Below are 18151 nucleotides of genomic sequence, written 5' to 3' on the forward strand. Positions count from 1 at the left end.
TTTCCTCTGAATCATAATGAAAAACAAAACAAAGTATATTAGCTGGATTACAGTTCACAGAGAGATTTCCTAGACTAAGACTTCATGTTGTCAATGGGTAGAGTGTTACAGTTACAGAACTATTAAATCTACATTAAATTTTTTCCAACAGTAAAAAATCAGGCAGAAATTCACAATTCTTGTTTTCTAATATGGGTGAAAAAAGATGGTTATGCATAGACAAGAAAATTTTCTCAAAGAATAGCTGTGAAACCTAGTCACTAATCAGCAAAGTGCTTCTTACTGATTATATGAAAATTCACAGATTTGACCAAGTCATGCATCTTCAAAAAACCCCAACAACAACCATCTAAGAGTCATGATTGGTTTTATAAAAGGCAAGATACTAAAATGAACATACTCTTCACCCGAGGCTGAGCAGGTAACTCCTGGTTAGGGGAGACAGAGTATCAGCACTCAAGCCTCCAGCTTATGAGCTGCAAAACCATTGTAAAAGGTCCTTTTTTCACTGCTGCTGATTTTGTTATTTTTTCAAATCCAGTAACTGAAGCTAGTAATATCACTTTTGGAAGCAGTTAAATCATCTCTGTAGAGTAGAAAATCACTCTGAGAAACTAAGAATGAAAGAATTCAATTACCTAAAACAGGCACCTTGAGACATCTTAAGAAACAAATCTCTGGGTTAGAGATACTGTTCAAAGTGTAGCATTTTTTATTTTTTATCAGAGCCTTTTACTGTACACTATAAAAACCACTATTAGAATTTTCTTTTGAGATGCTTTTCTGCACCACAGCTGCTGTGACTTTGCAATCAGGAAAGCAGAACTGGTATGACTAAAAATCAGGAAAGAAGTTAAAAAGAGAGAGGAGAGAGGAATAAAGGCTTCCTAAGACAAGTCAAAGAAAGCATGGTAATTAAATTTTGAAAAAGAAACAGAGGGTCTACCTGTGTCTGCAAAATCCCAAGAGTATTGGGCTTGCAAGTATTTTGTCAGATCTCCCTGCTCAGTGCAAATGTCTCAGATTCTGCAGGACATCCAAAAATGGCTAACTGGATTTTACATGTGATATTTTAAATTGCCTAAAAAGCCACTAAGAAGATACCTATATCAAAGCAAACACATCTCTTCTTATATCTCCATAGGTGGAAAAACTCATCTATTTATCCAAAGTAATTATACATGATGAAAATGTTTGAAACTTGCCCATCTACCCAAAACTAGTGAAAAACATAATGACGCAGAACCAGAAAGAAACGAGGATTCATGGTTCATGCATTGTTTCAATACGAAATCCCTACTACAAGATCGATTAAAGACTCTCAACCTTCCATTAATCCACAAACAAGGGAATAATTATTACTGCCACAATGTCCTGTCACTTTTAGGCACAATTAACGAAACAGATTCATGATCCTGAGAGATGTCCTATATATACGAAGAGGCACCCGGTTTTCTTTATTCTATTTTGTTTTTAAAAGATGCAAATGATAGATTGAAAAGAACAGTTTTTAATACCAGCATTACAGTTGCCTTTGCAATGGCCCTTCATGTCCTCACATGTACTTTAAGAACTGGATTAAGATGTGGAGCAATTTTGTTTATATTTTCTTGGATTCTAAAGGAATTTTTCTCAACCCCAAAATGCAAGAAGCTGAAAAACACTAAATGAAATGAATGCAGGGACAGTAGTTGGAAGATTTATGCTATAGCCAAGTGGAATCACAGCATAGTCATTGGGTTATTATCAGCTAAGTGCTTGAATGACTAGACTACATCTCGTGGTTTTGGTGTAGCTCATATCACAAATCTTCTGAGCCTTAGAGCAAGAGCTTGAAGCCTTTTCCATGCCTCAAAAATGCAGCTGGCAATTACATACTGAAGTAACAGAAGCCTTTGACTAAATCATGTACAAGACAAGTATTTCTATACAAGAATGCATAGATCTTTCTTTCCTTGGGGCTCTTGTTTAGTAGGGCAGTGGGGATGACTCAGAACAAGGTGGGGTGTAGGAGATTCAGAGGCTGTCTAACAATGACAGCGTTCAAGAATTATGACATCTCTTCTTTGTACTAAAAATATAACCAAAATTTAGTTTTAAACTTCATTGATAAATTTAAAAATCATCTTCACACATAATCACTAAACATTATGACTTCAGACATTCAGTCCAATTACTTCCAGTATGGCTTTGTTGTAAATAATTTACATTATTTAAAATTATATTAATTGCAGTCATTAAAAATGTACTAAATTATTAGGATAATGGAAATTGCAACCTTCCTGTACACATTTAACTTCTCCCCCTAATCTATTCTGTCATTGCTTGAAAAGTGTCACTGCATAAAGAATGCATCAGTATCATCTCCTTAAAAGAAGGTTCGGACTGAAACCTGTTCTGAAACTCTTCATGTAGAGGACAGGAGATGAGGACAGTACAGATATTACTTGAAATTCAGTTGGTTTTCTTATAAAACATTCATTTAATCACATCATTGTACAGTTGTGATGTACATTCATTTACTCTCTGATATCATTACAATTTTTACTTTTGAGTGTATTTTCTAAGTCATATTTCTTTAAAATTCTCCAGTCTTGGGAGGGACGGAGGAACCAGTCCAGGCATCTTAAATTGATAATGGAAAATTTGCACTGGTAAAAGGTAGTGGAGGGGTGAAAAAGGAACAACTAGACTTGGCATGTGGAGAACTTATTTTAGTTCATATTGTATTTCTTTTGCTAACAATTTTAAAATTTTTATTCATGATGTCTAGAACACATCTTAAAAAAATCTTGTGATAATGTAGTATAGTTATTTAAAAAAGGAATGGCAATTCTCAGAGTTCTCTCACCCTTTCCACCTTCTGCAAGGAAGTTTAAATTTGTATCATAAATTTCAAGTTTCTCAAAGAAGTGCAGTTACTGAATGGAGAGATATACGGTGTAGTAATCATCCTACAATTCTCCTTGAACTACAGGTGGTGCTGTGTCAATCAATTGTATTTACATTGGACTTCTCTCTTCTCCACGTCTAAAACTGATCTGAGGTTAATTTTTTTTTGTCATACTGAACATCTAGTGAATTTTCTTGTCTAAGATGTTGATAACTCAGTCAACACCTCAATTCTTTGATCACTCCCTTGTAATTAAAACTTATTGAGACAGATGAAATTCTATTATACCAACTTTCTTCTTTCTAGACCCTTGAATATATTTGGTGGAAAATCTTGTATGGAGCTGAACAGGTGCTAGCTTTCATCTGGAGAAGGAAATGGAAACTATAAAAATATGTTTGCAATTCACAGCACACATGTAATTTAGCTTGGGTTTGAACTCCATGTTGTGGAGTTACCTCCTAAAATCACCAACAAATTCTTATCCAAAAACCACCAATAACTTGCTTGACTTTGTTTAGGAGGAAATATTCAAAAGAAATGTTACACGATGTATGAAATGTTCTGTGTGTTTTTTTTTTTTTTAATGGCAGAAAGCCACGTCCATTAAAAGCAGGTAAAAGCAGGTAAAAACAGGAAAACTGATTTCAAGACACAGTCTCACACAATTTTGAGGTGATTCTGCTGGTTTTAAGATCATAGAATTGTTCCTACCAGTCCTAGAAGAATTTACCTAAAGATACTGGAGTCTGAAAACCTTGCATTATTGTTTGGAATGAGAATCACATCTAAGAATTCCAGTAACATTGCCTGTACACTTCTCTCACACTCACATATACACTGCTTATAGAGGATAAATAAAGTGTACTTTTGGTCTACTATTTCAATAAATTTGGGATAAATTTTAGGCTTTTGTGATTGGTTGTACATTTTAAAAGCAGCTATTTCCCACAATAAGCAAGTTGCAGAATGACTGACGACATCCTCCTGGAAGGAAATCTGCAAGTATTGGAATATCCTGGCCTCTGGCCAAATCCTAGAAAGGAAAAGAATGTGAAACTTTCATAACACTATTTAGGTGAATATGAATTTAATAAAACAAAGGTAAAAGAAGGTTTTAGGTTGCAGTTTCACAAGACTACAGCCTCATTTTTCCTCTGTTTTCTTGACTTGAAATAGTATGTGAATTTTTCTCTTTCTTGGAAACACACAGACCCATTGCCCTTCTGACCACCTGTGATAATTGCCCAATTTATCTTGAAAATTAAGTCAAACATTCCCAGAGGAACATTTCATTGGTGTCTTGGAAGAAAAAAGAAAAAAAAAAAAGAACTACAATTGCAAAAACATTTATATTATTCAAACAACACCAGGGAAATGACCAAATTTATTTAGAAAATTAACCTTCATCGTCTTGAAGACATTCTGCATATCTTCTAATACAGACCGAAGATATGTGCTACAAGATACACATATCTCCACAACTTCTAGAGCTTACTTCCTGGCTGGAAAAATATGTTTTCAATTAAGAGGTGCTAAAACTACTATTAACAACATGTATGCTATGCATGGCAACTAATCCTAAACACCAGTCTACTTTTTACACAATCACTCTTTGATATTAGAGATAGATAACTAATTTTAAGTCTTCCCAAAATGAATGAATGAATTAATCAATCAATCAATCAATTTTTGGATGTACAGAAAAGAACTCCTCATATTGTCTCCATTATAGTGAACCCCCTGAAAACTATGGTATATTTATTATTAATGATGGGCTCCAGTAATGAGCTTTGTATCCTTTCTCAGCCCTTTAAGAAACACCAACTTACTCTGACTTTCTAGGTATTTCCTCCTGATCTAAGATCCTTCTCAATTGTGTAGGCAGCTTTATAGAGAAGTCAGGGGAAGGCACCTTGGCACATTAAATACAGAGAAGCTGATTCTTACAGTTTTCTGATTCTGCCTGTTTTGCCATGAATCCAGAAGTTGTTCAGATCAGCATCTCACTGGTGCATATTCTTTAATATTTTTGACAATAGTACTCTGACAAGGACAGGCAAGAGAAAGGACCAGAAGTTCCTTGGTAACTCTGGTACAAGATAAAAAAGAAAACATCCTGTTTTTTACTAAAAAAGTATTAAAAGCAAAACACAGAAATAGTTTTCTGAATGTATGGGAATATGTAAGGACACCTCACAGAATGATGAAGAAAGTAAAATCGCTCAACAAGTAGGAAAGAATATACTAATGGTTTCCATTTGCAAGTTAGATTATCAGAAGCAGATGACCAAGAGATGAAGACAGATTGGGCTGGAAGACATTCCACACATGGACAATACAAGAAAATTCTATGATACCCTTTTAGTGTTTAAAAAAAAAAAAAGGTAATGAAAAACTATCATCTTTTGGAAAATGGTTTTCCAAATCATTTACCAGAATTCCTTAAAGCAAATGAGAAATGCTCAGGAGGGAAAAAAAAAATCTAAAAAAAGTACAAAAAACTCTCTCCCCAGCAAAGCACTTAATTTTAGAGAAAAAAAAAACCAAACCAATATAAAGGGAACATTTTTTGGCTTCTCCTGTACTAGAGTCCTTTTTAGAAATTACACTGTGTATAACAACCTGTTTGTGTATAGGTCATGTGGTGGATTAAGAAGAACCCAAAACTGACATTAGAATTATGTGTTTAAGCTGTACCATATTTGATACTGCATAAGGACACAGTAGAAATATTGCTTCCCTCTTGATGGACTTTTATGTAGTCCAAATAGGATGAGAATGTTATATAAAGTATTCGCCTCATCTACAAAGATTTTGGTTACTGAGATTAAATTTGAGCCTGTGGTAAAATGTGAAGATACAAAGCCTCATTCTGGAGTGACACTGCTGACAATTTCATACACATTTCTAGTGCCTTGTCCAGCATATGAAAATCCAAGGGTTTTTTTTTTTTTCTCATTATAATTTCTTGCTCTTGCTCTAACTTCTCCCATCAAATGCCAAAATTCCTTTCTTTTGTATCTTGACTGTCACAGAGGCAGTCTGTCTTTCCAAGATCGCCAGCCACCAATCTGCCACCTGCTATAGACTACTACATGGCTACCTCAGAAGCATAATCAATTAAAAATAACTTTTTTTACTCAGAGTTAATGTTTGGTTTGATGTGACGGTTTCCACCATTACATATACTGAGGAAAAGGATCAGCAGCAATATGGAGGTAGGCATGAAGAAGATACATCTGCAAGTGTGACTGTGGCCAGAGAGAAGCCTAAAATGACCACTAAAACTGTAGTCTAAGAGTATGATTGCACTAGATGCAGAGATCTGAATTTACAGCTTGCTGCTGTGAAAACATGTGTTGTGTTTCCTCTTTTCTCCTCTGTGCTCCCAATTTTTCAATCCTGAATCCTTTTCTCTGAGTAGCTCTGGTGGCTTGTGAACAATGCTCTTAGCTTAACCCACTAAACCTGGGGACAAATGTCTGAGCAGTTTTCACATGTGTTTGTGAGTTAGCCTTGTAAATATCAGCACTGGAACAGAAGTGGGGTTAGCAGAGAAGAAGCTGCAGGATGGAATTAGTGTAGCAGACACAGAACTTTGTTAAGATAAATGTTTTAAAGATATGCTGTAAAAAAAGGATTATTGAAACAATGAGTTTCTGTACGTTTGCATGTGTGTATCTATTCATCATTACCCTCTATAAAATCAAATTTTAATTCAGACTTTTGCAGTGATATTATATGCAGTGTTGTCTCCTATTTGCACTAGTACAAAAACAGAGAGGATAATGCAACAGAGCAAATGGGGAAACACAAGCAAAACACCCAACTTGTTTTGTGATAAGGAAAAGAGAAATTAAAAAGTTATATCCTTGCAGGAATTTGCATAACCAACCCTAATTTCATCACTGAAATTATATCCCACTTAATTTCCTACTTAGATTAAATTGCAGGTTGGGTTTTTTTTTCCTCTTAGATTTAAGGCAAGCAATTATTATTATTTAAATTATCTTCAACCTTTCCTGTGGTGTCAAAAAGACAAATAGCAAACACTTCTGTAACTGTTCTGCTATCACAGTTACTCTGAAAGGGCTATCACTTATTTAGCAAAAATCATAGACTATGAGAATTCTAGGAATACCTCTGGAGAGAGACCAAGAAGTATAATTGAATATAATGTTGGTAACAAGAGTAAACAGACAAGAAATATTACAGAAAAGGGAAATCGAGAATGAAAAGTGAAAGGTTTCTGCACAGCAAAGCTGGACAATTCCTCCTTAAACTCTTAGAGAAAGCCTTGAATACAGTATGTTTAGTATCAAGAATTGTGCACTGTCCTTCTACTATATGAATTGCACATTTCAGACTTCTTCTGGTCAGCTGCAGGGAACAGTAAAAGTTAGGGGTTTGTTTTTTATTTATTTTTTCTTGGTTTCTGTGTTGAGCAACTTCCACTTTCTGAAGAGCTATCCCATACCCTGAGGCATTTAGATGTGCTGGTGACTACTGAAATCCCTGCAGTGCCTGGTTCATGGGTCTTTCCCTAGTCTCAGAGACAAAACATCCACTAAATTTCCTCTCTGAGGATTCCCTCTGAATTTACACCAGCCAGGCACATCTTTGGGGTATGTTTTGTTATTTCATGTTTTTTACTCCTATCCTTGGAGTGGGATTAATTTCTTGATATTGTACTGAATTTCTTCTGCCACTTAGGCAATGAATAATAATTATAATAATTATATATTTAAACAGTTTGAGTAACAAGATGTCTTAAATTATAAGACAGTATTTTCTTTTTAAGAAAATAAATTTTCCATGTTAATAGATAAGATATAGAATAATACAAGTGGCATGAGATAAAACTCCTTTGTGACACAACTACTCAGTTTCTTCAGAAGCTGTTTCCCCAAAGAGAAGAATCTGCAAAAGATCTGGAAGTAATTAGAAATTACTGTAGTGTTGGTTAGAGAGGAAAAAAAAAAAATAAAAAGAATATGAAAAAAAAGCAATTGGAATCTAAATCTGATGTAAGAAAGAACTACACCGCAAAAATTGATGCAATTTTCTTAAACAGCATGGCTTATTAAAGAAATCTGCCACTCCAACAGCAACACAGCTGTGACATGCTCACCTAGGCTGAGGGAACAAAGACCAGCTAATCAACCACAGATCTTGTCAAACCAAACACATCTTCATCCATTTTATGTTAAAGTAGACTAAATCCAAATAAAAACACCTATTTTAGTAACATTGGAAATCATTATATGTTTATTATCAACTATCTAGAATTTTTTTTTCAAGTACCTGGATGTGTGATTATGGTTTATATAAGAAATACAGAAAAGAAAGCTTTCAAATTAACCCAAATTTTAATCTAGTGCAGTAGGTGTTACTAGGAAAAAAATATAATACAAGTTGAAGTGCAAGAAAGATTTCTTTTTCTTTTCTGAAAACACAGACTAATGCATTTTGTTCTTCCCCAATCCTACAAAAGATGTACCATCCATACAGGAGTTCCTTTAAAACTTTAAACGTCTTTTTCACAGAAACTCCAAATTCCTTTGGGGAAAAGGCTTGATTGCATATCCCTCAGAGCCTAAAAGGCTGCCCATATGAACTGAATTATCCATGACATGTACCTTCAGACATTTGTAATGTGATATTTCATGTAAATTTAGACCATACCTTGGATGTGAGCCGCTGGCAATGTTGATTTTATTCAGGAGCTCAGATAAGAAAAAAAATTCTGACATCCTTGCTAATCTGTAGTCGTTAACATGGAATTTCCAACATAAAAAGCATAAAAGCATCTAATTTGCTGTAGCAAATGAAAGGAAAACAAACTTTGCGTTTCCCTTTCCTTTTCAATGTCTAAAGTTACTCTGTTCTGTGCAAACAGAATTGTACTTTTCAAAGGTTTTTATTATCGTCATCTATCTTTTGAGTGACACATTTCAAACTTCCCCACATAATCTGTAAAATGTCATTCAATTCGAATATGAAGGATTTACCAGTGTTAGGAAGAAAAGCCCTGTTTACACTGGGATTATTAAAAACACACAAACTATGTACTTTATGCAGTCTTTCCAGTTCATGTTGCTTCACTTGTCATAAGGAAAAACTCAGGTAGCACTATCTCTTTATATAGAGATGAGTTATCCTCATTTGCTAGGGCCAACATCTACAATCCTAATTCCAAGTTCTGATAACTTTAGGCTGGCTGATAATATTTGGCTGTCTGCCATTTTCTTCCAGTCATTTTATGTATTAGTATTTTTATAGCATTTATCTCATGTTTTCTTTTGACAGATAGTTTTAAAATGTAAACAGCAAAAAAAAAAAAAATAAAATATATATACCCCCAAAACCAAAACCAAACCAACAAATCTTCCCTGTAGATGAATAGAAGTACAGACTGGTTCCTTTACACCTATAGGATAAACCACTATACTCTGTGGACGTTCAGAAGAATATTCCAGAGGTCAGGAAGGTGAGGGGAGGAGACTGCAATTTGCACCACTATGGCCCCCTGTTGACCAGTTCCTGCAGAAGCAATTACCATGACTGCCCTGACAAACACTACAGCACAAGCTCCTGAAGTACTTACTAATAAATGCATGTCTGGAGACAAAATCCTCCTTGTTTAGAAGACAAGGAAACAACCCTGAAGTATCAGATGGGGTATAAAAACTAAAAGCTTGCAATTTCCCCAAGTAATTAGATAGATGGGAAAGAGTTCTTCCAAGCAAACATGAAAGAAAATAAATAAATGCTTGAAGCTTCAGAATTATTAGCCCCTTCCCATTATTCCAGGTATAAAGTGAATTTAATTTTTAAAATACTTTGAAATAAAATCCAACATATATAGTAGTCATAAAAATAACAAATTGATTTTTGTTGCATTTGTTACACAGCTCTACTGAGATGTCTAAAGAAAGAACATCAGAGAAAGAGCTTAAATTTCTCTCTCTTCCTTTCAATCAATATTTGAGGCAAAGTTTCATCTCTAGGGCCCTTAATGGCAGGAATTCCTGGAGCCAGCAAATGAGTAATGTTAAACCTATGATTAGATGATGAGGCCATCAAAGACACTAGACCCTAATGCTACATTCCACTTTATTCCTGAGAACTGCAGTAAAACCAAAGGCTAGAGAAGAAAGGATTGTAAGTTATTCCTTCCCTGGAAAAAATGTTTCAAGAGCTGCTAAAAATAAAAGAAAAAAGTTGTATGACATGAACATTGAGCTCAAAAGTCTTAATGGATCTTCCGGAATTTTCTTGGAGCCCAGGACATCACCATTAGGTAACAAATTTTTCAAGTGCCTTGCTAGAGAAGGTTTGAAGTCGAAATCCCACTGAGGATTCCTGCCAGGGATGTATTTTTCTTTTACTTTTCCCTAACTGCTATCCCTCTAAAAGAGGAAGAAAAAAAAGGAAGAGAAAAAAAAAAAGGAAAACAAGATTTAATGATTTCCTTATGACACAAGCTTGAAGAAATGCAACCTACAGACAGGCAAGGTAAGCTGGAACACTCTCCCCCAAAACCAGTTGTAAATGTTTATTATTTTCAGCCAGATTTCTCAAAAGTAGATCTTCATTTCAATTGTCCCAAGACACGCCTTTGTTTACAGTATATTTTTGGTGTATGCTGTCAGTGCGCAGTAGTGAATGCTCAAGAAAAGCTACAAAGGAATGATTTCCTTTGACAATTATATAATACATTAACCTGGGCATTCTATACACAAACTTGTTTTGAGTTAAACTAGCTCCGTGGGGAACCTGGTTAATGAAATGTTGTTATAAGTTTTTAGAGAAGTATAAAAACTTGTAAAGTTATTTGGATCGGTTGGGAAATCATATCTTTCTTACATTCTACAAAGTGAATGAAGTTCTAAAATGTTGCCTGATAACTTCTTACTGGCAGTTTAAAGTATAAGGGTATATAAACAATACTCACCAATAACACTTCTATTAAAATAAATAATATAAAAGTTAAGATATAAATAATCCAAACAGTATGAGAAACTAGTTTAGCTTTCAATATTTCAATATTTTTTTAAAGCATTTCAAAACATTAATTAATTTGGATTTGAGAAACCCATTACTGCTGTGTTAAAACCCCAATAATTAACCACACAATTTTTATGTAGAAATATTCTGCATCTGCAGTTCTTGAGGACTACCTAATCCATGTTCCTCTGCTTTTTATATACTGCCAGCTATGCAAAATATTCAGTGTTATGTCATGTATATCAAAATACATAATAAATAAATACAAATATACATTGTATACCCTATGAATATAAAAAAATATAGAATGTATATCTAAAAAAAAAAAATCTACAATTTATATATTACCAGAAGAAACTAATTTGTATTTTTTTTGTAATGAAATGGAAGAATGAAACAAACTGCCAGATACAATTATTTGACTGGCAGTGATTACACAAGGAAATTAATACAATCAAAACCAGAGAATGTATTACCTGTGAACAAAGCAGCATAACCAGTTCAACCACTGAAGTACTCGACTTCATACAAACAAGACCTGCAATAAACAGTTAAGAATTAGTTTGAAAAATGGTGGTATTTTGATATAATAGCTCCATGGTTCCAGAAATCCATAAAATATATAAAATGTATATTTTTTTTTTATAATTCAAACAGACTAAAACAAGTTTCAAGCACAATTAACTGAGAATTTCAGCTTCACAAATATTTAAATGTTCATAAAAATCACCTGGAATAATCTAAACCAGTTCAGGACAGAATGTCTTCTAACTCTTTTTGGCATTTAGCTTAGTTATTAAAACAAACAAACTAACAAATATAATCCAAAGCAATTTAATGTATGATAAACAAAAGTAAACAGCTTTTGAATATTTAATCATGTAAATTTGTAAGAATAAAGTGATCAGTTAATAACAGGCAAATTATAAAGCCTCTGCTTAGACATTATTTTAATTTTCATCTGGTAATTGATTATCCTGTAATTGAAAGCTTGAGTATTAATGAAACAGGCATTCATGTGAAATCCTACTTTTATTAGAATCAAACCCCATAATTTTTAGGGCATGTTTCTTAAAAAAAACCCTTGAATTATATAGTCTGTTACTCAGTGTTTTGTGCTTAATTTAAATAATATAAACCTAATAATAATGTCACTATTGCAAATGCTTGCAGCTTTGGAAATGTAAATTTACTCTCTGAGAGAAAGATGTCATATCTGAGTATTTAAAGATGCACTGTAAGGAAATTTCATTTCTACTGTTAAGTTTACTTGTGCTAGCTCCTGTTATCTAAAACAATAGCCATTGATATGATGCTTAAGGGCGTAGAAACGCTTTGGCTGTGTTATAAAACTGATACATTTACAAATAAGCTTACAAGTAAGGACTAAATAGGCGGCCAGAAAGCAAACTGATGTGCTTTAAGAAGGTTTCTACAAACAGTGATTAGAGACAAAAGCACTCCTACACGATAGCATGTATATTTATTTAGGGTAGTGGATAAATAGCCTTTTGTGCCCATTTTGCTAACAACTCCATCCTTATTGTACAGTAACACAGAACAAGCTGTAAGAAGCCACTAGGCTTCCATTCTATCAGATATAGGGGCAGACAGTTAATGAAATAAGAGGCAGATGTGCAAAGCTCATTTAGGGAGACAATTGCTGTAATTGATCAGCTATTCTCATGCTCAAGTGCTAGAGGATCAGAAAGATTAATGAGATACTTATCACCTGCAGGCTACCTCCACTGTTTGGAAGCTGACAAAGAAAATCCAAACATAAGACCGAACCCCATAGTTATGCCAATGCAGGTAGGACAGACACATCAAATATTTCATCATAGAATGTTGTCTGGTTTGTTATGAATTCACCCCTTATTCTGGAAAACTAAAAAAAAACCCACAAAAACCACAGAAACAAACAAACAAAAAAATCAAAACAAAACAAAGACAAACAACACACAAAACACAAATCTAAAAAAACAAAAAAAACCCTTTCTGTCACGCACTCACTTGTCATCCTTCAAAATCAGATCTCAGGTGTACTAAAACATGACTAGGGCAAAGTAATGCTCTTGGAAACCTCATGCCACAATCTTCTAAATCTGTACATATTCTTACTTCTGATTTTACATCAAAAGAAGAAATGTATACAGAATGAGCACCATATACACTTATGCAAAAGAAACCAACTAAATTACATAAAAGTGATTACAAAGCAGCAGTAATGTCTTTGTATCTTCAGCATTTCACTTTTTCAAAAAGAAAACTTGATATAAAATATATGCTTTGAAGAGAAACACATAGCAAATATTTTCTGGCTTAATTAATTTAATTAGAAGTTCTTAACTTTCAAAGGCAGGGCCTCTTACGCTACCTGTTCATCTTCAAACAAAATGAAAAAATTTTGGAGTGTGGACTGAAACAAACACACCTAAAATGGCACAAAGCTAGGATAAATACTCATGATTAGCTTCAGATAACAATGATTTTCTAGTCCTAATAACACAAAGCTGCAGATATGACAAAGCATGACTGTTTAAAGGAGTCATAATTGCTTAGATCAAGATTACCTATTTACAAGAAGAATTTTTATACACTCTGCCTAACTTTTTAATAACTCAATAATGGCATGCGTCTAAGTGGTCTCTGACCTCAAACTGATGTCTTTTCACTACTCCTCTGTACATTACTTGCTAATTTTTATATATCACATCTAATCAACTGCTTGGATGTAGCATGCCAGCACTGGAAAGGGGAATCAAACTGATTTTGATGAAATTCAGAGAAAGAAAGAGAAGGATACAGAACTGACATCTGGTTAGCACATCAGCAGGCCCATTAGCTATAACCAGCTCTTTAATTGCCTGCTGATGAAACAACCCATTGGTAACAGCCATTAACACCTCTCATAACCACCAGTATTAAAAGAGGCTGGTTTCCATGTCCAAAAGGAACAAATAATTATCTTAGAGACTGTAGCACTTTTCTCATAAGAAAATACAGAGTGGGATAGGAAGGCCTCATTAAAGAAGGTCATGGTGTCAATGATGTTTGTCTCAGTCTACTGAAGAAATTAAGCGTGCAGCTCTCTACTGATAAATAAGCAGAATTGGGAGTGGCCCAGAAAGAAAATGGGGTATCCTGTGCCCCCTGATGGTCAGTAAGAAGGAAATAGAAACAGAAATACTTTCTGTTCACCTTTAAATATTCATATCATACATTCCTTGAAGTAAAACAGAATACAGAAATGTGAAACATTCATAGCAGGGCCACCATTTCGCTTTATACATTTCTTACTTATCAGCCCCCTAATCCTACTTAAGGGACTCTCTTGACTCAAACCACAAGGGAAAGTGTGTGCCCTCCTTTATATGCCCCATTTCCTCCATCCTAGCTGCCAAGGGCTCTATTGTGCTTCTTCGCATTTTTGCTTCTTCCCGACTGAGCAGTTAAGATTTCAAGTAAATAACGATTTTTTTTCCTGTTATGCAAAACACAATTAATCTTCAAAATTTACTGTCAGAGTTGTTGTGCAGTCAATAGTAGAGAATGATAAAAACAGATCAGGCCTAACGGAGGACAGATCCATTTCTGCCTATTAGGAAGAACTGTCAGAATGCAATCTCTGTGTTATGAAGATCCCACATCACCAAAAGCTGTAGGAACAAGTTTAGGAAGAACCACAATCCCTGTCCTATTAAACTTTTCCTTCATAGACCAGAAAAAAAGAGATAATTTTATTACTCTTTCAGTTTCTAAATTTGCACCCTCCTCTCTTCTAGGAGACAAAACTTTGTGAATTGACTAATTTCTTTTGGCATCGCACAGGAATCAAAAATATTTCCCTCATTTGTACAGTCTATATCCTGACAGACAAAAATTAAAAGAGAGGTAGAAAAGTTCTCCCATTTTTCAGACAGTACAGAAGGCATAAACTGCTTGAGGTCTCTTCATAAAATTAAAAATAGTATTTGAAGTATGAATCAGAATAAGTATCAATTTTCCAATTGATTTTCTAAGTTCCAAATGTGCTAACAACTGTATTTTTATTTCCTCTTTACCATTTTGCACAGTTCAACAGAGTTTTTAGTGTGTGCAAAATTTTATTAGTTTTAACATAATGAGGAAAAGAAAGATAACAAGCTTGGAAAAATAATGGCTTCTCTGATTGAAGAGAGCATACAAATCTATTTTCAGTTCTCTTCCCCCTCCTTAACTCTAATGAGAAAAACTATTTGCCACTCAAACTAAAACTGTTGCCTGCATTCTTCAGCTGCAGATAAGTTCTTCCTATACCATCTGTATCAAATGCCATTAAGTAAGCTAATGTAATTACTAAAATACAAGTGGATATTTCCTGCATACAGCAAGGTTAAAAAGGTCACTGTCGAACTGAATGGAGTATGCACTTTTTACATTTGCTATTCTTAGTACTTTTCTTCATGGTCTATTCTCAGTCCATTAAATATAGCCATCAAAATTCAGCAATTTGATGGCAACAATGACTACATATATGGATGCAAAAACTGGGAGCATCAAGTGCATGACCTTGGTTAATCTGGAATAAATGATGTATGCCTGGCAATTATCTTGAAATGCTCTGGTTTACTTGACTTCTTTTCCAGTGTTCTTCTGCTGGCCCAAAGATATGCTAATTATTTCTTTTCACTATGACTTATTAATGTCTGAAAAAAGATTAATTTCAACTATACTGTTTTAGTCATGCTTGTGGCATTAATGAAGTCATGGGTTCAAAACTTCCAAGTCACCATGCTGACCTAGTCAGTGTGAATTTCCATTTTGAAGAAATATAATGTAGGCTGATAAAATCAATTTTAAAAAAAATCCTTATGAAATAAGATCATGGTTTTGAACTTCTTTTTATTATTATTAATACAATGTGTGTATGAGTCTAACTGAATACCACCACAATTTCATCTGGTATTTATCAAGGTTTGCCTACATTTTCTTTCAATGATTTTACTTTGTGTCAACTTAAAACCTTATTGGAACTGGAATCAATTGTAATACTAGCAACAACAAAACCTAAATGTTTTTATAGCTCATGTTCAACTTAGAAAAAAAAATGCAATTAACAAAACTTTAGAGCCTGCAGAAATCTTTCACTCAATTATAGCTTCTGCTTATCTGAAAAATCTCAGATATGGCTAGGTAAAATGTTTGAGAAAGTTTAATCCATTTAACTCAGTTCACAGAGAAAAACTGGTCTTTATTACTTCTCTGCATCATATCATCAAAACTGTAGGAGCTTTGTTTAGTACAAGATGCTTAGGAAAAAATACACACATGCTATTATATCTATTATTTTAGTAACATGTGAGAAGTTTGTAAATTGCACCTAGGAATGAGCAAAAAGACCTAAAACTAGACAAAAAAGAAAATCAGAAAACACTAATTCTTCTTTGTAACTTTTTTATTTTTTTTGTAAGGTAAGCTTTTTTTCTATTTCCTTGTGATATAGTCTTCCATGTACCTTAAACAAAACTGTATTCTTTCAAATTGTTTGAAATTGTTAATAATAATTATGGGTAATTCATAGTATGATATCTCTTCCCACAATCCTTAGCGATTTCTGTGCCATGAGACAGAGTAGGAATTTTCTACCGGTAATTATCATTCATAAATTGGGTTTTCATTTTTGATAGACCATTCCCTTATACTTTGGTCAGCATTTGTTAGGATTGGCACAACAAACTTCCAAGGACACTTTTCACTGGGCACAGAAACTAAAGCATGTTTTGGCTGTGAAACTACTAGGAAAAAAATTAATGGTGATATTTTGGTTGGAAATGTGAGTTTTCCCTCAAAATTTATTTGCTCTTTCTAACCCTCTTTCTTCTGCCAGCAAAATCTGGCACATTATTTCTTGAAATATATTTCTAAATCCAATTTATTATCCAAGAAACAACCTTAGGACTCTTTATTTGACCAAAAAAGGTTATTTGGATAATTTAAATCTACATTATCCCCTCTCTTCCATAGGCTGTCACACAGAGAAAATTAGATTCAAATTAATGTTTTTCATGAATTATCAAGTTGCTTGGGAGTTCCCTACATATCTGGAGAGAGTATGGAGAGAAAATAGATGATTGGTGAAAAATTTGAAAGTAAATGCTAAGTATGCAAGACTTAAACTGAAACAACAGATGTTCTTATTCCAAACCAAGCAATTATTGGAGGGGCTGGGGGGAAAGGGAGAAAGATATGTATTAAACAGAATGCAAAGTTTTGCAAGATTACACTCAAAATTGGTTTCAGAACCATACATATGTCACATATTTTGTAGGCATTTAAATTACACTAATGGTCTTCATTTATGAAAAGCAAAGGCTGGGAAATATTCAGACTTTGTAGAAAGTCTGCAGATGGAAGTAACAGCCATGTTGCAAAATAATTATAACTTTGCTTTTACTAGATGAAAGAAAACACTATTCCAAAGAAAATAACTCACTAAAATATCAAAGTCAGGGTTATGGATTTAACAATCCCTTCAGCAGCCTTGACTGACATTATCACCAACCCTAGGGACCATGAAGGATGGCTGTATTAGTACCCCAGACCATTCTTTGTATGGGCAAATCTCCTTTACAGAACAGAAGACTGACACAGAAAAATATAGTTTAACTCAATTTTTTAGTTGATAAAAATAGTTAAAATTCTTAAACTTTTTTTTTTTAATGGTCAAAGACACTGCTCAATACAAGCAATATTCTTTTTATGTGATACCTGGAAATCTAGGAAAGGTGTCATCCGGGGTATCAAATGGAATGCCTTTTAAATTATATCGTAAATCTTTAGAACAGACATCTTAGGATAAACACCTCAAATAAACAATGATAGGTCAACAAAGCCCCCCAGATTTTCATCTGTCCAAACCCAACTCAAATGGGTCAGCCCTTTTAGTCAGATTTGTAAACTAAAACAGATCTCAATATTGGGACAATACTTAACAGAGTAAGAATGGTATGCAATAGTTTCCTGAATTATGTTATTAAAGTGAGAAAACCTAAACTTCTTCACCACTGCAGTTACTAAAAAGGAATCTAAATATGAAGTGGAAAGCATCCAGATGGAATCACAGAATGCCAAAAACCCTTGAGAGCATACCCACAGAGAGGGGATTTATTACAACGCATACATGATTTAGTTTTTAAAATTACAGATTTTCGTACAGTAATCCCATGAGCTGGAATGATATTGACAAGCTGATGCTAGTGCCAC

At 34.0% G+C, this 18151-nt stretch overlaps 1 protein-coding gene across 19 annotated transcripts in view; it reads right to left on the bottom strand.

Annotated features, from left to right (window-relative positions):
* Positions 1-18151, bottom strand: part of NBEA (neurobeachin) — a 460255-nt gene that overhangs the window by 238410 nt on the left and 203694 nt on the right. For all 19 annotated transcript variants that reach the window (XM_086881592.1, XM_086881590.1, XM_086881589.1 and 16 more), the window contains one exon: positions 11383-11444. In XM_086881592.1, coding sequence (XP_086737718.1) covers positions 11383-11444 — 62 coding nt within the window. The remainder of the gene's footprint in view (positions 1-11382; positions 11445-18151) is intronic.

Source organism: Cyanistes caeruleus, chromosome 3 (assembly GCF_971803275.1).
Source record: "Cyanistes caeruleus chromosome 3, bCyaCae1.hap1.1, whole genome shotgun sequence".
NCBI lineage: Eukaryota > Metazoa > Chordata > Aves > Passeriformes > Paridae > Cyanistes > Cyanistes caeruleus.